Source organism: Alligator mississippiensis, chromosome 4 (assembly GCF_030867095.1).
Source record: "Alligator mississippiensis isolate rAllMis1 chromosome 4, rAllMis1, whole genome shotgun sequence".
In the NCBI taxonomy this organism is placed as follows: Eukaryota; Metazoa; Chordata; order Crocodylia; family Alligatoridae; genus Alligator; species Alligator mississippiensis.
In genome coordinates this window covers 8,799,896-8,822,145 of record NC_081827.1, presented here as the reverse complement: position 1 = coordinate 8,822,145, position 22,250 = coordinate 8,799,896, and the positions used below count along the sequence as shown (strand labels likewise).

Here is a 22,250-nt window from a genome sequence, read left to right as displayed (position 1 = left end):
TGTTCTCCCGATGCGTGGAGCGATGCGTGTGAGATGCGTGGAGCTGTCTGCGGTCCCCCGGTTGCAGCGCGGAGCGGAGGGTGTCTGGTTAGTCCGTGCTTCTGGGCTCTGCCGGTCCCCCCGTGGGGCTGGGAAGGGACTTTTTCCCCCTCCTGTTGCTCTGGGAGTTGGGGGACTTAAAACAAACCTAGAGGGTCTTGCTCCTCTGCTCAGCGTCACACTGACGCCTTTGGGATCAGGAAGGGAATTTTACCCGGCAGGTAAAATTCACGTGTATTTTAATAAACACCTACTTGTCCTTTCAGTGGCAGGACACGGACCCTGCCCTCATTCCCCTGCTTTACCTGTGGCCAGCGTAAGGTTCATGTTCTGGACAGGATGCCTGGTCGCTGGGTGTAGGAGCTGTTTTCAGGGTTTTTAAGAGCAGGCTTAGACAAAATACTTGTCTAGGATGGTTCAGGCAGGGGGTTGGGCTAGACGACCACCTGAGATCCCTTCCAGCCCCATTGCTCTGGGATTTGTTTTATGACTGCACAGATTTGATGCCACTGAAAGGCAATGACTTTCAAAAAGGGCGTGAATTAGAAATGAAATGCCCCTGGTACCTTTCTTCTACCCTTGCTGTCCCAGCCTCTGGCAGTACAGCATTCAACTCGTCTTGCCAACCCTTCCAGCTCCTCACTCCTTCAGTGAGGGTCCCTCCACATTTGCCACCCCGTTGTCACTCCGAAACAGCAGTGGTCTTGTCCGCACCTGCCCTCCATTTTCGACCCTTCCTTCCCTTGTTAAGACGTTTCTTACTCCCTTAACACTGCTCTTTTCTAGGCATTTCCAGGTCAGTGAAAATGCTGCTCTCCCCGGATCTCCTATGCGTGGGGCGCTGCTGGTTTAAAGCGCGCTGCAAGTCAAAAAGCGCCTCTGTAGAAATGAGACCTTGGAGCCCCAATGGTCTCTAGTGAAACTTTAGAAAAATGGAAAAACAAATGGACCATCCAGTCCATGTCTTCTGGGTTGTGCACACTACTTGGCCGTGTCCGCACGAGCAGGGGTGTGCATTTGCAGCAGCACAAATCTGAGCTGCTACTTTGTGCCATAGTGATGCCCCTGCCCGTTTGCTTGGCAGCGGGATACGCTGTCCTGCTGTGCTGCAGCATAGGATGCCTCAATACGGGGCTAGTTGGCAGGCAGCCCCTGCACTGAGGCATGCTGTGGTCCAGCTAGCTGGGGAGCGGCAAACGGTGATGGAGGAACAGGCAGCCCAGGGCTGCTTTTTTATTCAGGGCATTATTTTTTTGCTACCAGGGAATCCTGGTAGCAAATTAGTAGCGCCATGCATGGATGAACATGCAACGCATGTGTGTTGTGGCACTGCAAAGAGGTTTGCAGTGCCACAAACTGCACATGCCTGCGTGTCTGAATCCGGCCGTTTTGTCGGTCCCGAGGATGGGGGGGTCTTCACCCTTCCACAGCCTGATCTATTTAGTGTTTCAATAAGCTGATACCTAGAACAACACCTGGTGTTTTAGAGGCAGCCTCGTCAGAGCGGCAGGGTGAATTCATTCTCTGCTCTGCAAGAGGAAGCCTGGAAAGTGTTGCCTGAAGTCACATACCCCCATACAAAGCAACTTCTAGTTGGGTGCCTGCTCATGCCCTGCTGTCTCTTGGCACTGTTGCCTTCCCCAGGTTTTTTCTTCCTGTGCATGTGTGTTGGGGTCCATCACCCTAGATAAAATTGCCAGTCGATTATTTGCCTGGCCACGTTTCTAGTCTCTCCAGAGCTTGTTGGTGTTTGCCATTATTTCCACTTTGGTGTCATCAGTCCACTTTATGAACGGGCTGTGCTCTCCACTCTCCCAAACCAGCGATGAGGAGGAACCTGGCGTTGAGAGCAATCCCGGCAGAAGGCCACCCAACATCTGCTCCAGCTACATTCCTGGTCCGCAACCCCAGCTCTGAGTTTTAACTGGGTTTTGTGGGTGCTTTTGTGCCGGCCAATTTGATTACACCGCTGACTCTCAACCAGGGTGTCACAGCAGCACCCTGGGGTGCCTGGAGATCCTTTCAAGGGTGCCACACAATGTTTGCACCGTTAGGTGTGCAACCCATGATTCTGCGATAAACCCAGAGATTTCACATAGGAATCTCTAGCATTAAAAACATTCTGCCTTGCTGTGATTTTTCTGAGTCCTTTACAACAGAAAAATCACGTTATTAGTTTTCTGTAGTCAAAATAGGAGTGAAAACTATGAGCTGGCATCTGGGTGGGGGGGGCTTTCTTTTTCCTGTGGATGGCAACACCCAGCACTGCACTTCCTTCGTGGCCAGAGACTCGGCCCCGTGTCACGTACCCCTCCTTCCACGCCTGTGCCCCTTCTGAGCACGCAGCAGCTTGGCTCGTTCTGCAATGCCCAGGCAATGGGATTTCTGTCTGTCTGAACGGGAGGGCTGGAAGTCCTTCCTTCCCCAGCTGCTGGCAATCGCAGTGAAGGAGAAAGCAAGGCAGAGCAGACTGAACGCTGCACAGACCTGCCGGCTATTTTCAGCGCTGGCCTGCTGTGAGATTGGGCTACTGTCGCTGTTCCTTCCCCCTCCTCTTTGTCTGCCTTGTTTCTATGAGAAAGCTTGCTTGCAAAATAAAAAAATAAAAAAAAAAAGCTTATAAGCAAATAAGCAGGCAGCAAAAGCTGGCTCGCTAACTCCCGGGGTGACTGCAAGTTGACAGAGTTATCCTGATATAGCTCCTCACCTGCGTGAGCTCTTATTATTTCAGTAAGTGACTGAGGTTGGCTGGGATACCATTAGCAAAGCCAAACAAGCCATTTCTGCACCCGAACAAGTCTCCATATTGCTGTACTGCTCAGACTACATTGGTATGAGATGTTAGGTTATAAAACAATCGGGGTGGGGAACTTGACTTTTATCACGTGTCTGCACAACTCCTACTGCAGAGGGGTCCTGAAGACAGTTGGGACCTCTGGCTGCTACTGTGATGTACCCTATTTACTAGCATGCCATGTGCACTTTCCCCTCCAAAATTAACTTTTTACAATTGGGATCTGTGTGTGTGTGTGTGTGTGTGGTTTTTTTTTGTTTTGTTTTGTTGTTTTTTGTTTTTTAAAGCAGGGAAGCTGATTTTCTGCCTGGACCAGAAGCATGGAGATGCTGTTCCTTTTCCCTTCCCTTCCTGCCAGCAGGTGCAGGGAGGGAGATGCAGCTCCAGGGACAAGGGTGCACCCGGTTTTGATTCCTGCTCCCCCCCCAAATTTAAAACCAACTTCTCAGTGGGATCGGCAGCACTTCTATTCAGGTAGCTGTAGGTGTGCGCTGCCTTCCTCACTCGTTATAATCTGGTCAGCTGAGCCCGGCCCCTCGCCCTTGGTTTTCTGTCTGCTGCCTCGGACTCATCGCACCAGCCTGTGAGCGTACCCCAACCCTGCGCGGGAGTAGCCTCTAGGGAGCTGCATTGGGACCTTTATTCTCTATCAAATTCAGCCTTCCTCTTACGACCTCGGTGCTTCATCCTCACGCTAGCCTTTGCCCGAGTCTGGTGTCTGCTCTGGTTCTTTGGGGTTCGACTAACAATGTGCGGTGCGAGCCTCTGAGCGTCTAGACAGGATGCTGCCGCTTCCTTTTGGGTGCCTTGATCGGAGCATTTCTCTCGGGACAAATAAATGAGCTCAGAAGCCAAATCTGAGGGGAGGTAGGGGAACGTGGCTCTGTGCTAGACCTGGGAAGGATGGGTGAGGGGACTGGGTTGTGTCCCGTGTTGTTGGGATGACATAAAAATAAGGCCTGGTGGGTGGGTGGGTGTGTGTGTGTGTGTGTGTGTGTGTGCCCACCTGCCCCCCAGCTTTTATGTCAGCCCTTGTCTGCCTCTGGGAACCTGTTCCAGTGACCAGAGCTATGCTGGAGGAGAGGTTTTGCTCTGACAGACATGCTGGCATACAGATACTTAGCTGATGGGGCAATGGGTTGCACTGCCAAACAGCACCAACAAACCAGCAGTTTGCAGGGTAGTGGAGCAGCACACGGTTGAACATCCTTGCTGCAGAAGGGAAGGGGCTTGCAGGTCGGGCTGTTCAAAGCCTTGGCTTTGTTCCTGCGAGGAGCTATCGGCCCCTACCGAGCCCTGGGGATAAAGGCTGCGTGTGTTGGAGATTTGGCATGCAGGTATAAAAACTCACAGTAAAGAGCACAGCTACGTGTCGGCCTTCAAACCCCGGGACAGCAGAGGAGATGGTCTGGTTATTTCCAAGGTAAAAAACCAGCAGGATTAAAAAAGAAAAGAAAAAACAAAAAAACACAAAACTTTCAAGTCATTCTTCTGTATTTAAAAGAAGCAAGAAGAAAAAGAAAAAACCAAAGGGTTGACATAAATGCAGGAAAAAAACCCAACCCAAAGCAACCTTCTCTACTCAAAGTGTAAATGCCCACAACCTCAAAGGCATTTAGATGCCTAAGCGACCCCCTCTCAATTTGAGGACCTTGGGGTTGGGGCTGTGAGTGTTTCTCCTGAAAGATGCAGTGCAAATGCAGCCCAGGTGACTAATTAGTGGCACGTGGTACTACTAGAGAGGCTGTCTGGTGGCCTCTAGGAAGTGAATGCGTGGACAGCTGTGTGCGCGACCATCAGAGGGATGCATACAACTTCTGGATGATGTTTCTGTTTCAAAATGGGTTGAAATGACAGGTGAAGTGATGCAGTGTGTGCAATCGGGGCCACGATGGCTGCTGTCTAGTTGCTCCTGTTTTTGTGTAGGTCTCTTGCTGTAAGAGGACGGGGTTGGAGTTTGGCCGTGTGTAAGGACAGGAAGCTTGGGACTGTAAGATGATACAAGCTGAATGCAGTGAGATCTGTAGCTACCTTGAATTCTAGTCCTAGGATATAACCGAAGGTCTCAGGTGGGCCGTGTCCCTCTAGCCTGTCCCCCACGCTCCTGTTGGCTTTGATGCCGGCTTCTACCAAGCCCTGGTTAGATTTTCAAACAAGCACCTCTGCTTTCTCACGTGGATCCCATAAGGATCCACAGCCCCTACAAAAGCTCTGTTCCCATATCTTACACTTGATGGTGAGGCCAATACCAGCTCATGGCTTCCTCACGCTCCCGAGTGTCTGTACCCACCTCTCAGCTCTGGTCTAGTACTCAGACTGTAATTTCTGCATTTTTGCTTTGTATCTGTACAGCACTAAGCACTATGAGGACCCTAGGGGTCCAGCTGCTTTTGCAACACCAGCAACATCCCCTGTTTGCAGTCTTGGAGTAGAAGTCAAACACTAAATTATCTTTTTTTGTGCGTGTCTCGGCTCATGAATATGGAGCACACTGGAATAGGCCTGAATGGAGGAAGTTTGTGCTGTTTCTGCTCGACAGCGGGACTGCAGTGCAGTCTCTAGGACTGGGAATCGGGCATCTCTTGGGGCACATGCATGCATGCACAGACACACATTTCCAGGCTTCTGAAACCGAGCAATCACCTTTGGTAGGATTTTTAAGTCAGCTTAAAGGAGGATTGTCGTTATTTGGACTAGATTCTCAAGTGCTTGTCCCAACAATAGTTTAGCAATCAAATTTGTTCTCTTGGGGAGTTTAACTCTTGGCAATAGCAGCTGGAGCCAGTGCAAATGACTGGGCTTTTCCTACTGCTGGGGATGGGTCAGGAGTAGGGGACTGTCACAGTCAGGGCTCTGTTTGATCTCAGGTCCCATCCCTCTCAGTGAGTGCAAGACACTTTGGAGGAAGCATCTTCACAGGTTAAATCTTAGAGAGCTGTACATGGTGTCTTTGCTTAAGACTCGCAGCACATTGGCCCATATGCTTTGCAGCAAAAATTGCCTTCATCCGAGACCTGCCTCTCTGCAAAGGCATTTCCCGTGCAGTGCAAAACTTAAAAGACCAAAGTACTGCTGCAGCAGCTGCCGTGCTCCGGGGAACGGGGAGCTGGCGCCCTCCTGTGCACATCGTACTCTCTGCACAGCATTTCAGCTTTTTCTGCCACACACGAGCTGCCGCGTGCACTGCCCACGGCCTGCAGTGATGCTGCAGCAGAGCCCGCGGAGCTGCCAGGGCTGTACCCTGGCACAGATGTTAGGCTGCAGCTCAGGTCGATGGGTTACAAAATGCTGCTCTCAGCGATGCACTCAGCGAGCACAGCCGCGCCCTAAGGATCTGGGCAGGGAAGCCACGCTGCCTGTCGTTGGGGCGGTCGGAGTCGCAGCGTTAGCTCTGCAGGACCCAGAGGAAAAATCTACCACCCTCCTAAAAACCTTAGCAGCTGTAGGACCTGGCAGCCCACCTAGGGTCCAGCGTGTGCGCTATCCCACGTTAGAGGGAAGGATAAAACATTAGCCCTGGGCACTCTGCCCATTCTCCAGCCACGGAGCGGTGTTTCTGGCTGACGTCCCGGGGCGAGAAATGCAAATTACAGCTTACCAGAAAAGAGGGGAAACTGCCCTTCCTCACCCTCCAAGCTTCCTCTATTTTCTTTTTTTAAAATAGGAAAGCAAAACTGAAGTTTTGTTTCTTCCTAAAACTATTTTGGGTTAGAAACCCCCCCCCCAAAGTAGAGTTGTAGTAATGACCCTTTTCATCACGAACTAAGCATTAAAAGGTCAGGTTGGGCAGTTTTGATGCAAACCAAAAGGTTTTGTGACAACTGGGGCAGTTGCGGTTTCCCTCTGAATTCTCTTTGGATAGCACCGTTTCAACCTGGCTGGTCCTGGCAGTTGCCCGTCTGCTTGCAGCAATAACACAGCCCCTATTTGGGGTATCCCTCCTTTCTGCCCTACCTGGATGCCCAGGGCAGCTTACCTGGTCCTTCCTGCGGGACCTGCGTTGGTGGCAGCAGCCGTAGATGGCAGCAGTGAGCAGCAAGGCGACGGCCAGGCACACGATGGTGGTGATCAGAGGCGTGCTGAACCGGTCAGTGGGCTCGTCGTCCCCGAGCTGCTTGTCGGCCAACATGACGTTGTTGATCCCGGCCTGTACAACGGGAGGACAGATCCCAACATTGCCCTACGCCTGCTCCTATGGGATGGTGGACGCGTGGGCATGGATTCAGTCTGCCCTCATATGCTTCCTTGCGGTCACTTCTGGCATCCTGCAAGATGCCAATTTCTGCCTATTCCCCTGGGCTTGGCATTACTGCTGGATTCTTGTCCACCCTGCTGGAAACAGCTGGGGTTTGGTACTACCCACATCCCTCCATTCACAGAGAGCTGGACTTGTGCAAAGGGGAAGGGCAGACATTCAGGTCCTCCTTCCCCAGCTCCGCTGCTGCCCAACGGCCAGGTTATCTGCTCCCACCGCTGACCCAGGAACCCGGGGCACAGGCTCTGCAGAGTCACAATGTAAAGCTTAAATGTGGAGGCCCTGATTTCAGAGGACTAAGGGGGGCAGTGGGATTGTTTCCAGTGTCAGGTGGTCTCCAAAGCTTTCCAAACTTAGAGAGAAGCCCCTCTGCAATGCCCAAGAGCTCCAGACAATGAATGAGCAGCGGGTGAGCTTGCCCTCCCTTCACTGTTAGTTTGAGCTTTCCCTCTGGTTGGTCCTGGGGTGCTGTTATGATTCGCCAGCTGCTAAAGCGATCCCTCTGCAGCTCTAGCATGGTCCCTCGCTCAAGTGAAGCAAGTCCCACCATGCTCGCCATAGAAGTAAAGCCCAAGAGCCTCTACAGCAACCTTCGTCCAAAGCATCTTCTCGAGGGCCAAGACATGGTGCTAATTTGAAAGCTAAGGGAGGTCTCTTTGCTCTTACCTTCTTAAATTCATCCTTCTTTTCCTTCAGCAGTTCAAAAAGCTCCTCCTGTCTCGGTTTTACTAAGGGAAGAGATGAACAGCAGCTGAGCCACGTGCACCCACCCACAGGGCAGGGAGTGCTCTTTGCTGCCCTCCCACTGGGGAGCCTGGAGTGGTCCCAGCCCAAGTGCTGTGCCATAAAGTGTCTCCCTCATCCAAAGGGGGAAAGCAAGGCCTGCAGAAATAGTGGTTTGCATGAAGAAGTAGAGTGAATGAAGACTGGGTGCTAGGGGCAGACAGGAGCCCCTCTCTCCTGCTGGGTGCTGTCAGCTTTCACTCATGTTAGGCTCTGTAAAGGGGATGGCAGGAGTTACAGGGGTTGTCTATCGTGTTTCTAGGGAGGACAGGACCAAGTGCCTGCCTGCCAACGTGCTCTGGACCTGGAGGTTTGCTAGGGAGACTAACTTGGCCCCAAGGCTCACACTCATATCCTTGATCTCAGTTGGAAGTGAACGTGGGCCACATGCAGATCCATCCTCCCTGGACCCCAATGCTGGTGCTGCACAGATATTTGGGGATGCAACCGCATGCTGAGAGGTTGGTGGGGGTGAAGGCTGTGTGCGCAGCCCAGTGTCCAATGGCCCCTTTCATCTCTGCAGCAAAGCCCAGCATTAAATGAGGGATAGAGCCAGGCTTGCTCGCTCTGCATGCCTGGACTGGGGCATAATGTGGGGGAGACGGTGGGGGAGACGGTGGAGACAAGCATGCTCTGCTGCTGGCTGTGTGCATACTGGGGCTCCAGCTTGCACTGAGCAACCCAGGCTGCAGATGCCAGCACATCTGTCACACCTGTCTGTCTGCCTCTGCTCCCCCACACGCACACCTGCAGACTAGCTCTGGGACCAGCAGCATGCTCAGCCCAACCTAGTTCCCTCCCTCTGCAAAGCTAAGCATGGCCCCCAAGGTCTGGAACAGCCTGCCGCCGGAGGTTGTTCAAGCACCTTCACTGAACACCTTCAAGATGAAACTGGATGCTTATCTTGCTGGGATCCTATGACCCCAGCTGACGTCCTGCCCTTTGGGCGGGGGGCTGGACTCGATGATCTTCCGAGGTCCCTTGCAGCCCTAATGTCTATGAAATCTATGAACAAGGAAGCAGGTGCTCCCCTCCTAGACAGTGAGAGCAGGTCCATCCTCCAGGGTCAGATGCTTTTAGAAACCCACTACTGGATAGTTATGATATAAACTGCTCCGAGGGGAAATGTCTCCCCTCGTGACACAAGTGACTGCTCCGCTTCTACATCCAAATGAAGCGGAGAGGGGGGGTTCAGTTTTTGTGACTTGTCCAAACCATCCCTCCTCCTTTGTGATCTGTCCCAAACTGGCCAGGCCTTTTGGGGGCAGCTGAATGATGCAAACATTTGTTTGGACTCAAATCCACCCCCTTCCCTTGATTCACTGTGTTGCCACGTGAAACAGCCCTGGACTAGGGCAGTACTTGGCTGCCCCTGGATTGAGCTGGATTTGAACCCTTGAAATGTGAGCCCTCTGTCCCCTTGAAATATGTGTGTTGAGGGGCAGGAAGGATAGATGGAGAAGAGTGGTTTAAAAAAAAAAGGAACTGCTTTGAAGCTGGAGCATCCTGAGTTTTGTAGCCTCTAGGGAAAAGGGTTCAATCTGGCTCCAATAGCACCTGGGTTTGGAAACAGCAATGGGCCTAGTGGTTATTGCACCCTGGCCCTAAGGGGCTTCCATTAGGAGCTGAAGGAGGGCAGCAGAAACCCATGCGGGCCCAGAAACAAGACCTTTAATGGGCTGTACTGTAAACACCACCTGAGTCGGAGGTGTTTCATGGGGTCCTGTCTGAACACCTCCAGCACTTCCACTTGGCTGCTCCCATGCTGACCTTCTTCCAGATCTGAACAGGTAAAGGGTCTTTTGCTGTCAGGGCCCCTGCCATCAGCATTAGGAGGTGCATGGCACTTACTCTGCATAGAAGCATCCACCAAAGCATAGAGGTTAGGGGAGCCCTGGACGGGGGCCAGGCTCACGGTGCACTGGTCTCGGCTCCGGTTGAATGTGGGGTTCAGTGCTTTGCAGATTATGTCATACAGCTCCTCGCTCTGCTTGGTTTGCGCCACCACGCCCTGCAGGGACAGAAAGCACATGCATGGATGGCAGCTCCCTCCTTCCTAACAGGTTCCTGGCCCCATGCACCAGGGCTGCTGGACATCTAACCCTAACAAGTTATGCTGTCTCTCTTGGGCACTTGAGGGCTGCACGGAGCCTCACAACACCCCTCCGATGTAAGGCGCGTGGCAGAAGGGACACTGAGGCACAGCCATGTAAGTGCCGGCTGTGGTTATCCATAGCAAGGCAGGACATAAAACCAGGTTTCTTCTCTGGTTCTTCAACTGTAAAGTGTTACCTCCGGTTTAGCCCCTCCAAAGGCCAAAGCTAACTATGTCCTGGTAATGCAGAGCAGGGTTGATCCAAGGACCAGAGGGGGAACGTTTCAGCCACCTGCCTCCTGCTCCAGCATTGACTGCCAGCTCCTACAAAGCCAGGCTGTGGCTGTATTTGCTGCTTTGCCCTGGGCATAACACTCATTCTCTGCTAGGCTCGGGGGAGAACGAGCGCCAGCAAGCACCGATGCACCTTTCCTCGGTGCTGGATGCCCCGCCGCACCCGAGTGATGGGGACGAGGGTGGGAGCGGGAAGCCCGTTATCTCCATTCCCAGCAGCAGGTTCCACAACCTCCGCTCTCCCTCCGCACGGCCACCGCGTCTGCAGGACAGGAAGCATTTAAAAGTAGTTTCTTTATTACGAGCCAAATCCGCTTGGCCTGCGGTCCGCGCCAGGGCACTGCCGTCCTTATCTGAGGGCTGCAGCTTTTGGAGTTACAGGAATAGCAGCTCCCCGGGGGGACAGTGGGAGTGGGGACGGGGTGGATCTCGGGGCCGGGCTGGCAGGGGAGCGTCTCAAAGGGCACGTTTCCGAAAGCTGCAGAAAAGGCGGAGGGTGTGCAATCTGAGGCACGTCCCAATAAACAACTGCGCTTGCACAGCACCGGCTTCCAGCGAAATGGGGTGTGTGATGCCTGGGGGCCAGGTTAAATGAAGTCCTCTGGGGGAGGAAACGATGGTGCAGGAAGAGCGCAGCACCTCATGGGCCCGTGGCAGACCCGAGCACTCCTCAGAGATCCTGACGGCTTGCCAGCAAACGTGAAAATGTGCAACGCCTAACCCCAGGCACGTGCTGGGCAGCTTCCCATGCCCGGCTGCCCATGCATTCTTCACCCCATGCCAGGGATCTCCTTCATCAGCCCAGCGGTGACCTCTGCAGATGCTCTGCTTTGCATGCTCTCTCTGCCAATGCCTGATTTGCACCAGCTACTCCTGAGAGCAGATATGGGGTAGCTTTGTGGTGGGAATCATGCACCGATTCCCCTAGCCACTGCTCGCTTTCCCCTTTAGCCATGTTTTGCTCCCATGAGGATTGTAAAAGCAAAGTGTTTTCCCTTCTACGGTGACCTTAGTATTTCCCTTGGCTTCACCATGTTGGTCTCCACCACTCCTGGAAGCATCCAAGTATAGCAAGCAGCACCCCGCCCACGCAATGGGGCTGCCCTCCTGCACAGCTTCTAACTCATGGCTCCTCCAGGTCCCCATAAGCCAAGGCCACGTGCAGAAATGCTAGGCTAGACAAATGCACTGTCCACACAGCTGCACGCACACTGAGCTGGGAGGCAGAGAGGCGGACAGGGCATTGGAGTTGGGGACCGAGGACGGCGGGGTGCACGAGCTCCTGCCGCGGGGTCAGGGCTGGTGGGCTGTGTCTGTGGTTCACTTCACTTGGCCCACGTGTCTCCATGCTTTCCTGCTCTCTTCTCTCCTCCTGTTGTGTCGGGAAGGGTAGGCATTGGTCTGCTAGGTGCATGCACGGTGCTCCTCAAAAGCATCATGCTGGGTCGTGGGGGGAGCAGGCCAGCTGCTGGGGGCTGCAAGGGTGGACCAGCCAGCTCCTTCTGGGAGTCTCTTTCAGCCCTCCCCTCCTATTGCAAGCCCTTCAGCCTTCTTCCTCAGCCTCCTGCGCCTGGCCTGGGGTCAATGCCCGCCCTGCCCTCAGGATTTACCACCCTGAAGCTCAACCTCCAATTCTGTTTCCTCTGCTTCTCTTGGAGGGTCCTGGCCTCGCCTAAGGAGAAGCCAAGGCAGGCTGTCAGTCAGGCCCCGGAGCTCTCCCGGGGGATGTGACCTCAGGAGGAATCTTCCTATCTCACCCCCGTCCAAACTCCGTCCAAACTTTTAGCAAGTGGCTCCGGGGGCACCCAGCCACAACAGGATGCATATGCTTGGGAGGAAGGAACAGCCCCCCGCTGCAGCAAGCAAGGGAGCTTGCCTGCATTGTTAGTGCCCAGGAGGGACGGGGGGCCTTGGCCACGGCACCATGAGAACGGGGAGCGATCCAGGCACTGTCCCCTTCTTGCCCTTTCGCTTTCCACCGGGAAAGCTCAGCCCCGGCAGGCTCTTCAATCACCCTGGGCTCTCCTTGGGACTCTGCGGCATTGGCTCCGGACAGATGAGAGGCCGTTGCTGCGCCAGGGCTCGGGCACCCTGCTGCGCTAGCAAGGCACCTCCCTGCTTCCTCAAGGCTGCAGCCTGTCCTAACAGGGCTCACCGTGCCCCATCCATCCCCAGCCCTGCCTCTGGATCCCACGTCCAGCTCTGACACTTGCAGCTTGTGTTTCTAAATCGTCCATCCCGCCATCTCCCACTTGCATCATAGTGCGGTATAGCCCGCAGCTCTGTGCGCTAGGCCCAGGACGTGAAGGGTGACACAGCCCCTGGCCTGCAGAGCTGAAAGTTTAGACAAGCTCTCACGTCACCGATTCGTTTCTAGGGCTGACTCTCTTCTCCACCCTCTTACGTTATTCATTCCTCACAATCCCTGCCCGGGGGAAAGGGACAGACCGCTGTCTGCGGCCACGGTGCCGGACAGACCCGCAGGTCACATCCTCTCGGGTCAGCCCCTCGGCCTCCTGCTGTCTGCAAAATGGGATCCCAGCACGAGCCTGCCTCCGCGGACGCGGTGAGGCTGTAAAGGATTCGGTCTGCTCCGATGCTGCGGTGACGGGGCCAGGGGAGTACATCACAGAGGCAGGATAAAGGAGGCGGATTTGTTGCCGTCTCAGTATCTTCAATGGCGTTACCCTGCTGTCACCGAGATCAGGCTCTCTGGCTGTGCCTGCATTTTCTGCACATTTAATAGTCGCACACCCAAGTACTACGTGACCGCGCAGTAACCGGCAGTGCTGCAAAGTAGCGTCCCCGCGCCGACTGCACGGTAGCTTGTTACTACTGCACAGTAGCATCGCATCACAGCTTGTGCCATGCAATGCTACTGCGCTGTAGCAACGAGCTACTGTGCAGGAAGTGCCGTGTGTAGACGTGAGCTCTCAGTGGGACTGAGCGTATCTCGGGGGTACGCCGCGGTCATCTGGAGAGACCGGGGGGATCAGGCTACTGGAGAGGAGCTCTGTCTCATGGCGCTGGCGGGGACGAGTCTATTTTCTCACGTCCCCTTTCAGGTTTGAGCCACTATGTTCAGTGGAAGCTCGTACGGAAATCAATGCTGCCTTAATAAGGATGTCCTTACAAACCACTTCAGTCCATTCAGTCCCAGGAGGTTCCCCTAGCAACCCGCTGGAGGAAAACTGAAGAGGTTGCAGGGGCAGCTCCCTGCGAAGACAACACAGAAGCTATTTCTTGCAAATGGAGAAAGCCAGACGCTCAGCACATCCCTGGAGTGAAAGACGTCAAGGCGGGGCGGGCGCAAACCATGGGGAAGGGTGAGTGCCGAGGCCCGGCATCTGCTGCTACAGGGCGTTTTGCTGGGAGAGAAAGGGCCCAAGAGGGCAGGACTTTTCCCCTGGACATTGGGAGTTTTGCTCACGGTCCTACAAGATGTATACAGGCCTCTTCACCCACGTCGCCAATAGGTTGAGCCTCACCGCATCCCTTGCATAGGAGTGAAGGACTTGGAACCCCATTTTACAGATGGGGAACGGGCAAACTATGGCTCAGCTCCGTAAGGGGATTTAGGCACCTAAGTGACTTGACCTGAGCCGTACAAGAAGTCAGTGGAACAGCAGGGAAGTCCCCCACCTCGGCTGCGCTGAATACACCTCATCTTCCTCACCCAGCGCAGGCGCCTGTCGGGAGGTGGCCAAAGGCTGCGCAAATATTTGGTCACCTTGAGGCACCAGGGCTTTAAAAAGCACCTAATGGCATCCGGACAGAGGACGTTGCCTTATTTTTAAGGCTGAGGTGATGGACACCATCCTGCAAAGCAACAGAAAAGCCAGAAATGACACCACTTAACCAAATGCAAAATGGGAATGGGTGCAACAGGTCCCAGAGGGGCTCCGAGGGACCCGGAGCGGGCAGCAAGCAGAGAGCTGCAGATGACACCCGCAGCTCCAGGAGGAAGGCAAGGAGCCACTGGACGCCCCCCAAGGGACGCGGGGCGGATGAGGGTCACAAGAACATGGCCTCCCCATGCTGGTGGATGGCCATCTTGGCCAAACGGCGGTGACGAGGAGCCTTCAGGACTTTGTGAAAGTTGGGGATGAGACACCCCAAAGCCCAACTATCCTTTTCAAGCCTATCCTTGCAGCTATAGTTTGTGCCAGTGGCTTTGGCTGCTTTCCACCTGCTGGGAACCTCCAGGCTTGCCTCCTACACGTCCTGAAAAGCCATCTCAGAGCAACGTTCAACTGCTCCTGCCCTGAGCCGGGCTGCACCTAGCGCCCTCGGAGGCAAAAAGCTTTGTCGCTTTTCCAGGCTCCCGAGCGGGGCCATCCCCTGCGGCTCCCATCTGCTCCAGCGCCGGCCCTCCGCGGCACTTTGCATTCCTTGGCTGGAGTTGACAGGACCTGACAAGCTGAGCTAATCTGGTTCCCACACTGGTGGGAATCTAAAACTAACATCCCCAAATGAGGTAACGGCACTTGAATCAACAAAACTGCTCCAGCCAGATGGACTGGGGGGCTGGGGAAGGAGCAAGGACAAAGATTTTCCCTTCTCCACTCTCGTCCAAGTCAGTGAAGTAACGCTGCTCAGGGCTTCGCGCGGCTGACGTGGGAAAAAATACAGGCTCCAAATGAGGCTTCACAATGCAACGCAGCAAGCTCGCCGTGAGCTGGGCCTGGCAGAGCTCCGCTTTCCCATGTCAGTCACCGCCGGGGCTGGCGGGGAAGCTGCTGCGCGGTGACGCTGCCCAGATCTGCAGGAAGCAAAGGCCTGTCCCCGCAGCTCTAATCTTTTCTCGGCGGATAGAAACCAGGTGTTACGGGCCCTTTAAGAAAGCAAATCAAAGGAGCGAGCGGCGTTATTTCTGGGGAGTGGTCCCAGGAACAGGCTTGCCCGGGCCAGGCGATGTTAGGCATAGCAAAGAGCTTCCCTTTCAAGACTCGCCTCGCTGGAAGAGGATGCTGGGCAGAGCGAAGAGGCTGGCATGCAGAAAACCTGGGCTCCGAAAGCCTCTTAGCATCACTAATGATGCCCCCGATCGCTCTGGAGAGGAAGGGCAGGTACACTGACAGCTCCTTCATTATACCCAGCCACAATACAGTGAAGCAAAATACTCTGCCAGGCTGAAACGACCGCCCGCAACTCTCCCTGCAGTTACCAGAGCTGGCTTTCGGGTCGGACTCCGAGATGAAGACCCTCTCCAAAATATCAAGGCATAGCCAGTGGTTAGTGCATCATCTGATGCAGCATAGCACCGAACGGCGGGATCTGTTTTGGCACGGCTGATTTAAAGAGAAGAGCAATGCCTTCTGCACCCTTCACTTCCCGCACTGCTGGGGGCCCTTGCACCACTTCCCAAGTACCCAGACATGCCAGCTGATAGGGACAGACGCTGCCGAAACGGGGACTGTTGGACATCCAGGGAGCTCCCTCGTTCCGGCTGGACCTTCTCCATCTTGTGCCATGGACCTGTGTCCTCCATCCTTCCCTTGCTCCCTGCCCTCCTTGTTTTTTCACGACTCTCCCCTCTTTCCTCCTCCTCCTTCCTCCACAGCCCCCCCCTCCTTCTCCTTTCCGCTGACCTGATCCCCTCCAAATTAAGACCATCAAGCTCAGTTTTGTGTTGGCCCAATGGATACAGCTGGATAATGATAGTCACCCAGTAAAATGCAACTCAGCCTGCAGGATTACAGTAAAAATCCAGTCCATGGGCATCACCTGCCTCCCGAGTGAGATGGTGTAGGCTCAATTAAATCAATGCCCTAAGTGCTTTGAGAGCCCTACTCGAAAGATGCTGTTGAAGCCCAACTGGCCGGATACCGATGGGCAAGTGCTGGCTTACCCCAACCTAGCAGACCATCCTAGAAGTCCTCCAATACCTTCACATCTGCATCGTGCTGGGCTGTTACAATGATATTTGGGGTGTCTCCATGCCACTCCAGCGGTGAGAAACAGCCTTGCTTGCTTCCCCCAACTCCAGATGCTGAAGAAAAGCCACATTCGCTCAGACACAGCCCAGCTTCAGGTCTTGGAGTTTGAAAGAGGATTTGGCTGTTCTCAGTGGGGGCAGATGACAGGACAAGGAGCAATGGGCTCAAGTTGCAACAAGGGAAGTTGAGGTTGGATATTAGGAAGAATTATCTCACTAGGAGGGCAGTAAAACACTGGAACAGGTTACCCAGAGAGGTGGTGGACTCTCCATCCTTGGGTTTTTTTAACCCCAGGTAGACAAAGCTTTAGCTGGGATGATCTAGGTGGGGCTGGTCCTGCTTTGAGCAGGGAGTTGGACTAGATGTGACCTCCTGAGGTCCCTTCCAACTTTCATTTTCTACGAGTCTATGAAAAAGCAACCACCAGACATTTTTTGGCAAGTAGGGTAGGCAGGGCTGGGCCAAGCAGGCAGAGCTTTTTCTCCGCACCAGTCTCAGGGTTACTGTAGAGGTGGTGTAGACATCCTCTTTGGAGCACAGACATGGAAAGGGCCGCCCAGGTCACTGAGTCCAGTTTCCTGCAACGGCGGCCAGCCATACAATAGAGGGTTGTCTGGAGGGGTCACAAAACAGCCACTGAAACCACAAGCCAGGCCCCTCCAGTGCACCTCAGGAAGAGACAAGGGCATCGGCAGTATTTTGGCCATGCAATGGCAGGATAAAACTTGTCCAGATGATCCAAGCACGTAGACCATGCCCCAGGCTTCACCAGACGGCAAAAAAAGTCCAGCGATCCTTACCAATCGGATCCAGGGGGAAATGCCTTCCTTACCCCCAAAATGGTGATTGCTTTAACTCTGAGCGTGTGAGCAAGACCCACCAGCCAGACACCTGGGCTGTCATGACATATTGTCAGGGCACAATGAACCGAAGGATCTGTTCTGGGGAGGGAGCGTTGCCTGCACGAGGGAACAGCCCAGCGTGACCGGCCCTCCGCTGCCGGACAAGTAGCCAAGCAGGGAAATGGGAGCCAGGAGTCTTGGGTGCTAAGCTTGGCTCTGGTGGAGGAAACTTGGGGGAATGGCTTCGAGCTTTGACTGTTTTAGTCTTTCCAGTGTCAGCAGCATTTCCTGCAGATCACGGGGCTGAGCACACCCTGCCCAACATGTGGTCTAGCCCTAGAAGTGATGCCGCTGTGGACTCTTCCCTAGCCTGCTTTCAGACCTGGTAGAGACCAAAGTCTTGAAAGCAGGGGACATATCCAGAGCAGTCTCTTAGGCAAACTGCGAGATTTGGCGTGAGTCTGCAGACTCAGGTGGATGTGCTGTGAGCAGAGTATGCTCAGTCCTGTCCTCCCCAGTGCTGGCCCTGGCTGGAGTGTCTCCAAAGACCATCTCATTGCTGGGTTTCCTTTCACTGTGGAAATTATCCAGCATCCTAGCCAAATGCTCTGCCCTCTCCAGGGAGGCCGGAGGAACAGGGTTAAACATTTGCTTTCCACGTTTCCATCCCCGTGCAATTGGGTGCACTTGCCTTCACTTTGCAGGGTTGCTACCACTGGAGCTTTCGGTGACCGCAGCCTTATAAATATGACCCCCTGACATTATAGGGTGTTGTTCATGGTCAAAGCCCAAGTGGTTTAGGGACACTGTGAGTTTATCCAACACCCCTGAAGTCGACCCAAGTTCTGATCCCCTAAGAAGACGTCTCTGGCAGCACTCGGTTTGCTGTTTTTCTCATGAGTTGTGAATGACACATGACTTTTCCACCTGGCTGACAAGGTTTGGCTAGAGACTTGTTTGCCACATCTTCAAAGGCAGGAAGTCGGATATGGTTGGTTCTTAATTATTTGCCCAGCTTGGGAAGCATAAATGCTTATGATTTTCAGGAATTCCTTGGGTGGAGAGTTAATGGCGGATCAAGTGGGAGGTTTTGGGGAACGATTTAAATGCCGAAGGACACACGCTCACAGTCCTACTGCAAATGGCTTCAAACCTGGATCCGCACTGGGTGTTAATGGCAGCTTGGATAAATATTATGATCCGAGCCACCTGAGGGACTGGAGCGGCAGGCTTCCTGGATGGCCGGACATGGGGAGGGATAATGCAGCTGCCCCTAGCACGGCGGAAATGAAGAAGATGCCAAACCAGGAGATTTGCACACACATTCACTCGCCAGGCTCCATTCCAGCCCAAAAGGAGCTTTTCTCCATTTTATTTAGGCATGCAAACAGAATCTGCTGCCAGAACAAGTCTGCACACACGGAGACACCAGCCATATCAGCAGGCCTAAAGGCATGTACACCGCTCCCAGCAATGCACTCCTTAGCTGGGACAGCAAGGAGCACCAGGAGCAGCAATCTGTGACAGCCGTTAAAGAGCACCAGGATCGCAAGTGTGAAGCCCGGAGGATAGACGGTCTCCACCGTAGCCCCACACATGGCTCCCCTGCACCCCAAGGGCGCTCAAAGCCCATCTAGGCTGCCTGGGCACAAACCTTTCAGACCCGAGGGACCTGCTGCTAGACCAGCACCCTAAAGCCTGTCTTTTTGGCAATGGACTGCCAGAGATGTGTCACATCTGTCCTCCTCCACCACCCGCAGCATGTCCAACTGAGTCTAGCGACCAGGTGTTGCATGGCCTGGGCCCAGGAGATTGTGGTGCACGTTGCTCCTGGTCACCCAAGACACTCCTCTCCGTGCTATGGGGGAAGATGATCAGCGTAGGGCCCGCAGGGGCTGATCCATGCCCTGGACCATCACAACTGCCCCCAACCTTGCTGGGGAGACGTGCCAGGAGGCAGCATGGCCCAATACACTCAGAGCACTGCTGGGAGCCAGGAAACTGGCTTCTTGCTCCCAACCCCTTGGGCAACCCCCCTGTACCTCTAATTCCCCTCCCACACTCGGTCAGTCCTGCCTGTTTAGATAATTCAACGCTTTGGGGTAGAGCCTGTCTCTCACGATGTGCGTGCAACACGACACGCGCTGTGATGCCAACTCTAGCCGGGGGTCTGTGCTTCAAATGCTGAATGCAAAAATGTGATCTGACTCCACTTGCTGTCTATGCGCGTTGTGAACTGCATAAGAGGTTTCCACCTGACTGCCAGGATTTGGCTGGAGACTTGTTTGCCACATCTGTAAAGGCAGGACGTCAGACAGGATGGGTTTCCATTGATCTGCCTAGGTTGGGAGCCAAATGGGCAGCAGAGTGGGAGGCTTTATGGCATGGGTGCGAGGGGTGATTTTAGAGGCTGCAGGACATACTAACCATCTTACTGAAAACGGTAAAAAATTTGAATCGGCATTTTGTGTTAATGGTAGCTGTGATGAATATGACTTCCCGAGGCACCTGAGCTTACCAGCCGGAGGGAGTGATAGCACAGATACCCCCAGCAGCAAGGAGACAAAGAAGTTGCTGAGATAAGAGGCTTGCAATTAATGCATTAATGCATGCAAACAGGGCACTGCTTTGGCTTAAATCTGTTGGCATCTGTGAGCAGAACAAGTGTTTGCCTTCCTTTGTAGCGGAGGTCACGGCCGTCTTCCTGGGATCTCTTGAGTGCACTTGAACAACCCTCGCAGCAGCAGGATGTTGGTTGCTGTGGTTCCCTTGCTTTACCCATGGTGAATTAGGGTGTTATGTCTCTAGAGACCACAAGCCCCTCTAAGTGCCGAAATTCATTTGGCAGCTGCATGCGAGACAGGTCTCTGGCCTGGTGGGTCGGGATCGCAGCTGGAAAGTGGGAATGGGGAGCTGCAACTCCACTGCTCGAGGGCCCAAAGCTCAGGTCTCCCACGTGCTGGGCAAGAGCTGCTATACAAGGTGGGCATGGCTACCACCCTCAGCCCCCGTTAGGGGCCGACCTTCAAAAGCTTCTTCCGTGATGCCTAACGTGCACCCCTAGGTCAAGTCCAAGGAAGGAGCTCAGAAACACCCCTGTGCTTAGCAGGTCATACCGGCCAGCTCCAGGCCTCCAGGTTCGGCACTCGGTCTATCCATTTAACTCTCCTCTTTAGCTGAGGAGCCCAGGGACCTCACCTGATTCCTCTGACTCAGTTTCCCAGGGAAGCCCAGGTAATGTATCCACACTTGGTGGTGCCTAAGGGGCCAATCTGCAATCTGCCCTTGGACGCTCCAGTGAAAGGCACTTTATACGAACCTACGTAGACGAAACCAGTGATTATCAACCATGGTGCCGCACAACCTTAGCATTGTTAGGTGTGCAAACACAATTCACAAGATAAAACTCGAGATTTCAAATAGAAATCCATAGTGATGCTGCCCTGGCGTGCTCTTTCTGAGTTCTCTGCAACAAAAGGATTACTTTAGTATTTATTCTGCAGTCAAAAACAAGTGACAGCTAAGAGCCGGCATCTTCCAAGGGGTGCCCTGAATCTAACAAGGGTGCCCTGACCCTAAGGAGGGGTGTCTTGAGTCTAAAAGGATGGAGAAACACTAGTCTAGGCATTGCACAGGGCGCCCCTTTGTAACAAACTCCGAGTGTATACAGGCAAACTCCACAGGGCGATTGAAACTCAGGCCCATCGCCACCAGCTCTTCCACTGGAGCTAATGAAGTCAAACCTTTTGCTACAAGGCTCTTCCGGTCCCTGAACCAAGCTGCTAGCCACCTGACCGCGCACAGTGAGCCAACCCATCACCCGTGCATGACTGAAGCAAAGTGGGCGAGGTAACTTAGAGCCCAAAGGGACACTCTTTAAATAAAATAAAGTTGCAATGTTTTCATGGATTAAAGCACATGCATGGTCACTGAAAATATGAGAGGAAGGTCTGGATTCAAGGTGAGACCTCATGTAGAGACCCACCGCCCACTTCTGCTGATCCTTCACCTTCCTACATATGGCTCTGGCTGCTGCCCAAGCTGGACACTGCGCTAGATGGCCCAGAGCTCGGATCCCGTCTGGCATTTCATCCTATGTCCTCATCTTAATTGCTGTCCTGCGGTTTCAACTGCAATGCAACAGTGTAGGGATAAGACCTGACTCCATAAACGTGAACCACAAGCAAAGCTGCCTGCTCTAGTTTCATGGTCTGGTCTGGAAATGTATCAGTGGGGAAAAGTACACAAGTCCGCAGGATCTGCTACCCCGAGCCCAACCAGTCTGGCAGCGTCTCTGACACTGGTCAAGCGAGATGGTTTAGACCAGCGGCCCTCAAACAGTTTATGCACCACCGGTTTAAAACGATACCTTAAGTACCACCAGCAAATTTTCGGTTCAACTTTAAGGACCACCAGCAAATTTTTGTCCTATAAAGTATTTATAATAAATCTGTTAATGCGTACCACTGACAGGCCGTCTGTGTACCGCTGGTGGTACCCGCACCACCGATTGGGAACCACTGCTTTAGAGGAAAGTGTGGAAGCTTCTTCCTCCCTCCCTCCCAGACAGACCGGCTTTCTCCTCCAAGCAGGAGAGTTTATCCCTTTCAGACACGCACTGGCTTTCTGAAAATCCTAGATCATAACCTGGCTATCTGCTTGAGCCATATGAATGCCCAATACTTTTTTTGAAGCCTCCTAAATAATCCAAGCGATTACTACTGACACAGATATGGTTGCAGGTGTGGATTTTAGTCTGACAGTGTCCACTGAAGGAGCTTTGAGCATGATTTTACCCGAAGAGCAGGGGAGGCGTTGACCAGGAGGTGGTAGCCGTGAGTCACCTTCCCTGCGGCGCAGCCCGCTGCGAGTCCAGCACAGCGGTGCAAAGCCCCGAGAGCACTTTGCAGGGCTGCTGCCTGAGCACAGCCAGGGAGGCATTGTACTCTGGGGCCAGAAGTGACTCAGAGGCCCCGCGTCGCAGCAACGAGCACAGCTTCCGCTCGCCGAGTTCCTGCCATTTGCAGGCGCGGGTTTGTTTACTCGATTAAACTCGATTACTCGGAAAGCGGGGGTGGTTTCTGCGGCAGCCCCCCCAACCTCCATCCCCCCGGTGCGTTCAGACTGGTTGTGGTCCCCAAGCAGGGAGCATCTTCGCTCTCGAGCCAGCCAGACCCCAGCAGGGAGGCGGATCAATAGGTTGAGACAT

General features: G+C 53.8%; 1 protein-coding gene across 5 annotated transcripts in view; it reads right to left on the bottom strand.

Annotated features, from left to right (window-relative positions):
* The window catches only part of PODXL (podocalyxin like), a 69,953-nt gene that overhangs the window by 6,185 nt on the left and 41,518 nt on the right, over positions 1–22,250 (bottom strand). For 3 of the 5 annotated variants that reach the window (XM_059725749.1, XM_059725751.1, XM_059725750.1), the window contains exons 5-8: positions 9,723–9,882; positions 7,755–7,816; positions 6,810–6,980; positions 4,185–4,241 (exon numbers count right to left, since the gene is read on the bottom strand). In XM_059725749.1, coding sequence (XP_059581732.1) covers positions 4,185–4,241; positions 6,810–6,980; positions 7,755–7,816; positions 9,723–9,882 — 450 coding nt within the window. The remainder of the gene's footprint in view (positions 1–4,184; positions 4,242–6,809; positions 6,981–7,754; positions 7,817–9,722; positions 9,883–22,250) is intronic. The other 2 variants (XM_059725752.1, XM_059725753.1) reach the window with 1 other exon arrangement.